Below are 8,843 nucleotides of genomic sequence, written 5' to 3' on the forward strand. Positions count from 1 at the left end.
AAAGCATGGATTTTTAGGGTTTTAATTACTAGAAAACCATAGTAGCATATTAGATACTATGAGATTGATTTAGATTATGATTTTAAACATGTTTATATATGTTTAAAGAAGGTTTTATGATTTTTAAAGTTGCTGGAATTTCAGAAAGGATTTTATTTATGGAGTTTTAAGAATTTTAATTACTAGTATGGTAGTACTATGCTAGGAATTAAAAGTAATGGAAGTTTTGATAGTAAAATCAACTTTTGAATATATTTAAAGGGGATTTTAAATATTTTAGAGTTGTATTTTTATGTAAGGGTATTGATTTTAGTTTATATTGATTTCTAGGCGGAGAATATTCTGTAGGGGACTTTTAAGGAGTTAAAAGTGGCCTGCCGACTAGTTTACACAAGGTACGTACATACATGTGTGCTATGTGATTAGTATCCTGATTTAAGGAGAAAGAATTTTAGTATCATGTATAGGAACTTTTTAAGTTCATATGCGATTACTGGTATTATTGATTGTTACATGTTTTATGCCTGTGTGCAAGCATGTGATTTTGAGATTTATTATGAGTAAGGATTTCATGTTTGTATGGAATAGTTGATGCAAGCATGTGGAAGAGGTTTATTTATTATGTGAGGAATTAATATTTGTTATAGGGATTGAATCATGTTTTCATATGTTCCCTTATATTGTTATTTTCACTATCTTATGAGGACTGTGGGCCTTATCTGGTAAGTTGATAGATTATGCCTTTGTAAAGGTAAGTTGGATTGTAGGCTAGGTTCAACAAATATGATGGATTGAATTAAGGGAAAATAATCTTGGGTTGTAAGTTGTGATCACTTATTAAATCCTAAGATAATAGAAGTTCAGTTGTGACTATTTGATTATTATTTCTGTATTGTTGTATGTATGTCATAACAAGTAATAATTGGTATTAACGTAAAGTGTAACGAGAATAATTGTAGACTTTAGACTGTGCACGTTAGAGGTGGACATTGGGAGTTGAAGTACATGATGGTAGCCCATGACTTTTTCTAGGAGATGGATTGATCACCATCCCTCTTTTATTTCAAAGGTTCCTCGATATCGCAGGTCATTCTGGAATACGGTGTCGCGTCCGTATTTCGTCTTCTTAATAAAGGCATTGTTGGTGGGACAGCTCGGTAAGCTGTCCAATAACTATTCCATTTGAATAATAAAAAGATGTTAGAGTTTAGTTCAGTTAAAGTTATCTGCAGATTATTATATGATTATATTATTATTTATCCCTGCATGTTATTTATTTAGTATCATGTTAGAAATGCTTATGTTTTAATATGTAGTACTCAGCTTTGCTGATTACGTGCTTTGTTTGTGTGTGTGATCATGACTTTGCCTTATTGATCCTGTGATGACCCATTTTGGTGAGCAGATTAAGTAAAGTATTGACATTACAGGTTTGCAGATGTGCATCATTGGAAATCTGGAATGGAGAGAATGTCTAACTAGTTTATTTTATTTTCCTGCATTATTTAGTTGGTTTGAATAAGACTTACTTAGATTATTGATTATTAAGTACTTGTTTATTCATTTATTTATAATAAAGTTGAAAGTTTAGTTATTTGTTTTCTGCTGCAAAATTCTGAATAAGCCGATACGTTATCACACGGGCGATAATGCTTTGGTAATTATCTAAGTTTTATATTGTAAAGGTATTTCTGAAAAGAGAGAATTATCGGGGTGTTACAGTATGTCCTCAAAATTTTGCATTGGCATGCGTGAAAAGTGTAAGTGTGTAGATTAAAATGAAACGGAGGGAGTAGTATTTAATAGAAACTTGAGGAAGAAGAAAAGAAATTAATCAACAATAAAAAGACAAAGAAGGCGCCGAAACAGAGGACTCACGGCAGCAGCAGCAGCGCAGGAAACTTGGTCGTTTTGAAGGCTTTGTGATGTTTCTTGTTGAAGAAGAAACGTTACTTGAAGAAGAAGAAAGAAAGAAGGAGAGAGAAAAAGAAAACCGTGAAGGAAAAGAGAGAGAATGCCGTGAGATTTGAGTGTGAGGAGAGAGAAAATAATTCTTGTGTGGGGTAAAATAATTGGGTATTAGAATATTTATAAGGAGGCTTCCTTTTGGGCTTAGGAAAAGGAGATTGGGTTCAATTAAAATTGATGATGAATAGGATAAATAAATGAGAACTCCTAACATCAATATAACTCCTCTTTCCTAATATACTTAGAATTTAAGTTCCTCAAGTCCACTTAGACTTCTTTTCCAAGTCAAATTAGTATTTCAAACCTTTTTCAAAGCATGCCTAAATAAAATATTTTTAACTTTCTTAAATCTTTAAAATAATTTCATTTGCCTTTTAAAATAGTCAACCTTTTTAAATAGTCAAATCATTTAAAACTAAATTATGTTTAAATATAAATATATAAATACTAAAATATATTTATAAAATCCTTTAAATTTTTTTTTTGGCAATTCAAAATTTTTATTGACTACCAAAAAAAATGGTAAAAAGGGATCAAACTTACACCAAAACATACCAACCCCTGAACAAACTCAGAAGGGAGGCAAGAAACAAAACTGTACACAGGCAGAATACAACCAGCAAGAAGCTAACCCAGTAGATACATCCTATCTTGGTCAGTGCAATTACAAGCTACTGTGAAAATACTTTCATTAACCACCTGAATAACAGTAGCACATCTGCCTTTAAACACTTTGCTATTACTTTGTTTCCACACTGCATACACAGTTTCAGTGAAGCATTTGGTTTACAACCTTGCAAATCTACTACAACCACGAGCCTTGGTAATAGCATACCTCTTCTGAATAACAAAATCACCAGACTGCCCATTAGAGTGAAGCTTTTGGCATACCTGAATCCAGATAGCAGCAGCATAACCACATTCAAAAAAAAGGTGTTGAGTTGATTCATCAGCAACCCCACAGAGACTACAAACCTTGTCACAAGGTATATTCCACTTGCTGAGACGATCAGCGGTGGCCAATCTGTTTTGTAATGCCATCCATAATATGAATTTGCTCTTAGGAGTAGATTGGTTATTGCATATCAATCTTTCCCATTCCACCCTAGGGAAGTTACCAAGAAGCAGTTGATAAACCTTCTTGATGCTAAACTTACCCCTATCAAATAATGTAGTATCCCAACCTCCTAAGTCAGTGAGCAACTCCCTAGTTTCAATAATTTTCCTCAACAACCATGAAGTGGAAGCTTTCACCTCAACTGTACTGATAGTTCTCTGTTTATAAGTAAATATTAACCCATTTCACCCACAGTTAATCAGCCTTAAAAGAAATGGCCCACAGATGCTTCAAAATAGCAGCTTTATTCCATAACTCCATATTCACTAAACCCCATCCTCCACAAGTTTTAGGAACATAAAAGGTAGTCCAAGCCACTTGAGCTTTTTTAGACTCTATGGTATTTCCTATCCATAGAAACTTTCTACATATATTCTCCACGGCTCTTATGATTTTTTTTTGGTAAAGGAAAAATGTGACCCCAGTAGTTTTGCATACTACTGAGGATGCTTCTTACCAACTGTAATCTTCCAGCATAGGATAGTAACTTAGCCACCCAACCTTGAGCTCTTGCAGTTATCTGATCAATAAGAGGCTTACACTGAGTGTAATTAAGCTTTTTTTTAACTCAAAGGGACCCCTAAATATTTTAAAGGGAGAGAGCCCAAGTTCATATTGCAGGCATTAGAAAGCTCATGAGCCTCATCAAGATTGACCCCAGAAATATATATGCTACTCTTTTCAGGGCTGGCATGAAGGCCAGAAGCCCTGGAGAACTTCATAAAAGCATGTATCAACTTAGTAACAGAGCTGTGATCTGCTCTTGAGAACATGAGAAGATCATCAGCAAACATCAGGTGGGTTAGATGCAATCTCTCACACTTTGGAGGGAAGTTAAAATCAGGGTTGTTCTTTAACTCTCCCAAACATCTGCTTAGATATTCCATGCACATAGCAAATAAGAAAGAAGACAGGGGATCTCCTTGTCTCAGACCTTTTTTGCATTAAAAGGAGCTGCAGGTTGTCCATTAACCGAAATAGAGTAAGAGACACTATGGACACAAGCCATAATCCAAGCAATGAATTTGCTAGGAAAACCTAGCTCATGAAGCATACTTTGTAAGAAAACCCATTGCACTGAACCATATGCTTTTTTTATGTCCACCTTGATCACACATCTAGGTGACATCCCTTTTCAGTTGTACCCCCTTATTAACTCAGTTGCAAGCAAAATGTTGTCAGATATGTGCCTATTTGGAATACAACCAGCTTGGGCTTCATTAACAACTTCATGGATCACCTTTTGCAACCTATTAGTAATAATCTTTGAAATGATGATCTTGTAAATGACAGTACAACATGCTATTGGTCTGAAATCTTTAGCATGAATAGCATTGGCAACCTTAGGGATAAGTGTAATAGAAGTAGAGTTCAAAGGCTTGTGTTATAAAGCCTTGTCAAAGAACTCACTCACAGCATCATATACAGTATCCTTAATCACAGGCCAACTCTTTTTGAAGAAATAAGAATTAAAGCCATCCAAGCCAAGAGCTTTAGTGTCTTCAATTCCAGATAAAGCTCTATCAACTTCATGCATAGAAATAGGTTGTATTAGCATAGTGCAAGCCTCCTGGCTTAGCCTAGGCCCAGCCCTCATGGTAACCAAATCAATAGCATCGAGAGAAGGAGAGTTAGTACCAAGCAAATTCTTGTAAAATTAGACTAATTCCCCTTGAATATCATCAGGAGTGTGCAACATATCTCCATTCTCACTTTGAATCAAAGTAATGTTATTCCGAGCTCTCCTTACTTTTGCATAGGTAAAGAACAACTTAGAATTTGTATCACTCTGAGAAATCCATGTAATTCTAGATTTCTGATGCCAAATGCTATTATCAACTTTCAACCAGTGCTTAAGTTGCTTGTAGCAATGTCTCTCCTCTGCCTGAGCTTCAGTATTCATGTGTATGTCTGGCATGGATTGTATTTCAGCAAGTCTTTGCCTATTCTCTTCAATTTTCAGTGAGGCATGAGAGTAGTTAGTTTGATGAAGCTTCTTGACAGCTTGTTTAACTGCTTTCAATTTAACCCATAGACTCTGCATTTTGTGATTTCTTTCAATAGACTGCCATGCTATTTGAACACTCTCCATGAAGTCCTTGTGATCAGCCAAAATATTCTGAAATTTAAATGGTCTTCCACCTCCTTTATCATGGTTCCCTAAATCCACCAACAAAGGTGAGTGGTCTGAAATTCCACTAGGCAAATACTGCACTGAAACATCAGGGAACCTCATATTCCAAGCCTCATTTACATAGGCTCTATCAATTCTACTGTCCACTCTATCATCCCCTGAGCTCTTGTTGCTCCAAGAGTAGAATAGACCAGTTGAAGGAGCCTCCATCAGTTGACTTTCCATAACAAAGTTAGAAAGATCTTGAGTTTCAGCTTCTGTAACTGGAGCTCCATTTAATCTGTCAGCAGCCTTAGAAATTGCATTAAAATCCCCAATCAGCATGAGAGGTTTATCACTTTCTTCAGAGATTTGCAAAAGCTCTTGCCATAAGGCTTTTCTATCCTGTATGGTATGTAAACCATACACATCAGCCACCCAAATCAGCGTATCTCCATCAAGAGTTTCCACATTAACCACTATAACTTGTTCTGATTTAGAAACCATTTGGACCTTTAGACTCCCTGGTTTCCAGCCAATCCATATTATACCCTTAGGAGAATAATCATTATTATCTTCCCAACTCCACTCTGAGCCCAATTTCTTCCTTACTTTATCCACATTATTTCTTCTAACTATGGTTTCAAATAGAGCACACAACTGACATTTATGATGCTTAAAGAAGTGCTTGACTTCTTTTTGTTTAAGAGGGTCATTGAACCCTCTTACATTCCAAGCTATCATCAACATCAATACAAATAAGGGTTTGGTCCCTTAGCATCCCCAGGTATACCTGAGCTTGGCCAACTATGGTGAAAACTAACAGTCTTGACAGATTGAAAAGCTAGCTGCTTGCTTTTATCTTTGGATTTTCTGGTGACAACTTCCCATTTTCCCTGATTATCATCAATCTGGTCTTCCTGTAGAGCTGAAACATTAGGTGAATTCACTGGGGTCACCACCATACTTAGATCTACTGTAGTATTAGGATCACCAGTTAGCCCAGCATCTACTAGTACCACAGGATCACCAGTAGGAGGTTTACCAGTGACCACTTCAGCAGATACCTGCTCAGTTCTCTCTATTGTAGGAAGAGCTTTAGGAACCCATTTCTTAATTACTTTAGCCTGTGACTTAGGGTTAGCCTTTAAGCTATCACAATTATGTTCAATCATGGAGCATTTAGTGCAAAAGGATGGCAACCAGTCATATGTAACTTTCTGGGCAAAGGTCACACCATTTGGTTCCACTATCTGAATCTCCTTAGGAATCTCCTTAGTTATATCCATTTCAATCAACACCCGAGCAAAACAAACCCTTAGAGCCTTAGAGGTACACTCATCAGCATAAATAGGGATTCCTAACAAGCTTTCAATCCTACTAAGAGAGTCATCACTCCAGTAGTGTAATGGCAAACTGGGAAATTTGACCCAGATGGGGATAACTTTCAAAATTTCAGAGTGAAAGTTAAAGCTTGGTGACCAGGGTTTCACAATAAGAGGTTTACTATAAAACATGTGAGGACCTGAAAGTAAAATTCTATCTTTATCTTCTGAATTATTCAGCTTCACCACAAAATACCCTTCTTCATGCTTAAAAACTTTTGGTTCACAACCCAGACTCCAATGAGTTTTAGCATATGACATCAATGCAGTAAGTGTTGGATTTTGACCCACTACATACACTATGATTGAATTAATCCAGATTTACTGAGTTTAGAGACCTCATTTTTGTCAAGTTTAGCTATAGGTTTACCATCAATCAACTCAGAAGCAATAAATTTAAGCCCCATACCTTTATCCGACATCCTGCTCTAAGATGTGAATGTTTTCCATTGTTGCATCGCGTCATTTTCCGGTGGATTCACATCACTAGGTTCTTTACTCCCATTCTGACGAGTTACTGTTCCACTGGACAGAGCCTCCTTACTAGGTTGGCTTGAGTTCTCTTTACCTCCACTCTCTTCTACAGACTTTGCCGTCACCGGAGTACTACTCCCCGTCACCACCGTCTTTTTTTCCGAGCCATAAAGATCAGAAGGCACGCAATAACAAAACCCTAATCATGCGCCACGACAGCTTTCTAACGGCTAGTTTTTATAATCCTTTAAAATTATGGGGGATTACATGGGTTTTCGTGGTGCTTGGATTGATAAGATTATGCTCTGCTTGTCTACTGTGTCCTATGCTTTTTTAAATTAAATGGGTGTGTGAAGGGGAATATTATACCATAGAGGGGGTTTTGACAGGGAGATCTGTTGTCTCCTTATTTATTTCTCCTATGTGCTGAAGCTTTTTCAACGTTGTTGTCAAAAGCTGCGAATGATGGATTGGTTCATGGTGCTGGGTATATCGTACTACTCCCCTTATCTCTCATTTATTCTTTGCTGATGATAGTATATTATTTACTCGAGCGACAATTCATGAATGTTCTGTGGTGGCTGATATTCCCAGTACGTATGAAAGAGCATTTGGTCAGAAAATAAATTTCAATAAATCTAAAGTGTCGTCTAGTAAATATGTTGATGAGACGAGAAGGGAGGAGATTCGAGCTCTGTTTGGTGTTAGGGAGGTTGAGAGACATGAGAAATATTTGGGGCTCCCCACAGTGATAGGCAGATCAAAGAAAATGGTGTTTACAATATTGAAACAGAGAGTGTGGAAAAAGTTATAGGGGTGGAAAGAGAAGTTATTATCTCATGCAGGCAAATAATTGTTACTAAAAGTTGTTCAATCTATTCCCACATATATGATGTTCTATTTGCAATTGTGGATGGCATTCTTGATGAAATCAATTCTATGTGTGCGAGATTTTGATGGGGTTCCCCAAGACTTGAACAAAAAATGCATTGAGTTAGTTGTGAAAAGACGTGCCTTCCTAAGTCACATAGAGGTATGGGATTCCGAGACCTCAAGGTTCTCAACCAAGCTTTGTTTCCAAAGCAAGGTTGGCACTTAATATGCGAATCTGATTCTCTAGTCCATCAACTAATGAGTGCAAAGTATTATGCAAGGTCTTCTTTTCTAGAGGCTAGACGAGGCTTTGATCATAGCTTTCTGTGGAGAAGTATATGGGGAGCCAAAGCATTTTTACTTGAAGGCCTTAAATGGAGAGTGGGAGATGGGACTAAGATTAGCGTGTCGGAGGATGCATGGCTCCCTGGTGAATCTGCTGGAATTGTTCCAACGCCGAACTTAGAAAGCCCGACAATTGTTCGCGTCTCAGATTTATTGTTGGAGGACGGTGGGTGGAATGAAACAACTCTTATGACACATCTTACCGAGGATGATGCAAGATTGGTGCGACGTATTGCTACTACCTCGAGGGGACCGAACGATATCTTGTATTGGTGGCCCAGTTTTGATGGGGTGTATACCACCAAGTCGGGGTATTGGCTGGCACTAATAGAACAATTGCTTATTGCTGCGGTTTTACCCATACACAGCAATATATCATGTAAAAAGAAAAAGAAAAATATAAAATAACCATATTGTTGCGATTTTGGCCGAAAACCGTAGCAATATGGTTTCAACAGATTTTTTTTGAAATTTTTTTAACTATTTGACCAAACATATTGTTGCGGTTTCTGGCAAGAACCGCAACAATATACTAAAATAATATAAAAATAATATTATTTTAATCTAT

General features: G+C 36.9%; 2 protein-coding genes across 2 annotated transcripts; both read right to left on the bottom strand.

The window, feature by feature from the left end:
• Nucleotides 1-4,742: 4,742 nt before the first annotated feature.
• LOC125495557 (uncharacterized) lies at nucleotides 4,743-5,948 on the bottom strand. Its single transcript, XM_048640312.1, has one exon. The coding sequence runs from the start codon at nucleotides 5,946-5,948 to the stop codon at nucleotides 4,743-4,745; it is 1,206 nt and encodes a 401-aa protein (XP_048496269.1).
• Nucleotides 5,948-6,844, bottom strand: LOC125495558 (uncharacterized). The gene has a single exon (XM_048640313.1). The coding sequence runs from the start codon at nucleotides 6,842-6,844 to the stop codon at nucleotides 5,948-5,950; it is 897 nt and encodes a 298-aa protein (XP_048496270.1).
• Between the last annotated feature and the right edge of the window lie 1,999 nt (nucleotides 6,845-8,843).

This window comes from Beta vulgaris, chromosome 3 (assembly GCF_026745355.1).
Source record: "Beta vulgaris subsp. vulgaris cultivar EL10 chromosome 3, EL10.2, whole genome shotgun sequence".
In the NCBI taxonomy this organism is placed as follows: Eukaryota; Viridiplantae; Streptophyta; class Magnoliopsida; order Caryophyllales; family Amaranthaceae; genus Beta; species Beta vulgaris.

Excerpts from the sequence above, each read along its gene's own strand:
- LOC125495558 (XM_048640313.1), bottom strand. The coding sequence starts at position 6,844 with ATGTCATATGCTAAAACTCATTGGAGTCTGGGTTGTGAACCAAAAGTT.
- LOC125495557 (XM_048640312.1), bottom strand. The coding sequence starts at position 5,948 with ATGTTGATGATAGCTTGGAATGTAAGAGGGTTCAATGACCCTCTTAAA.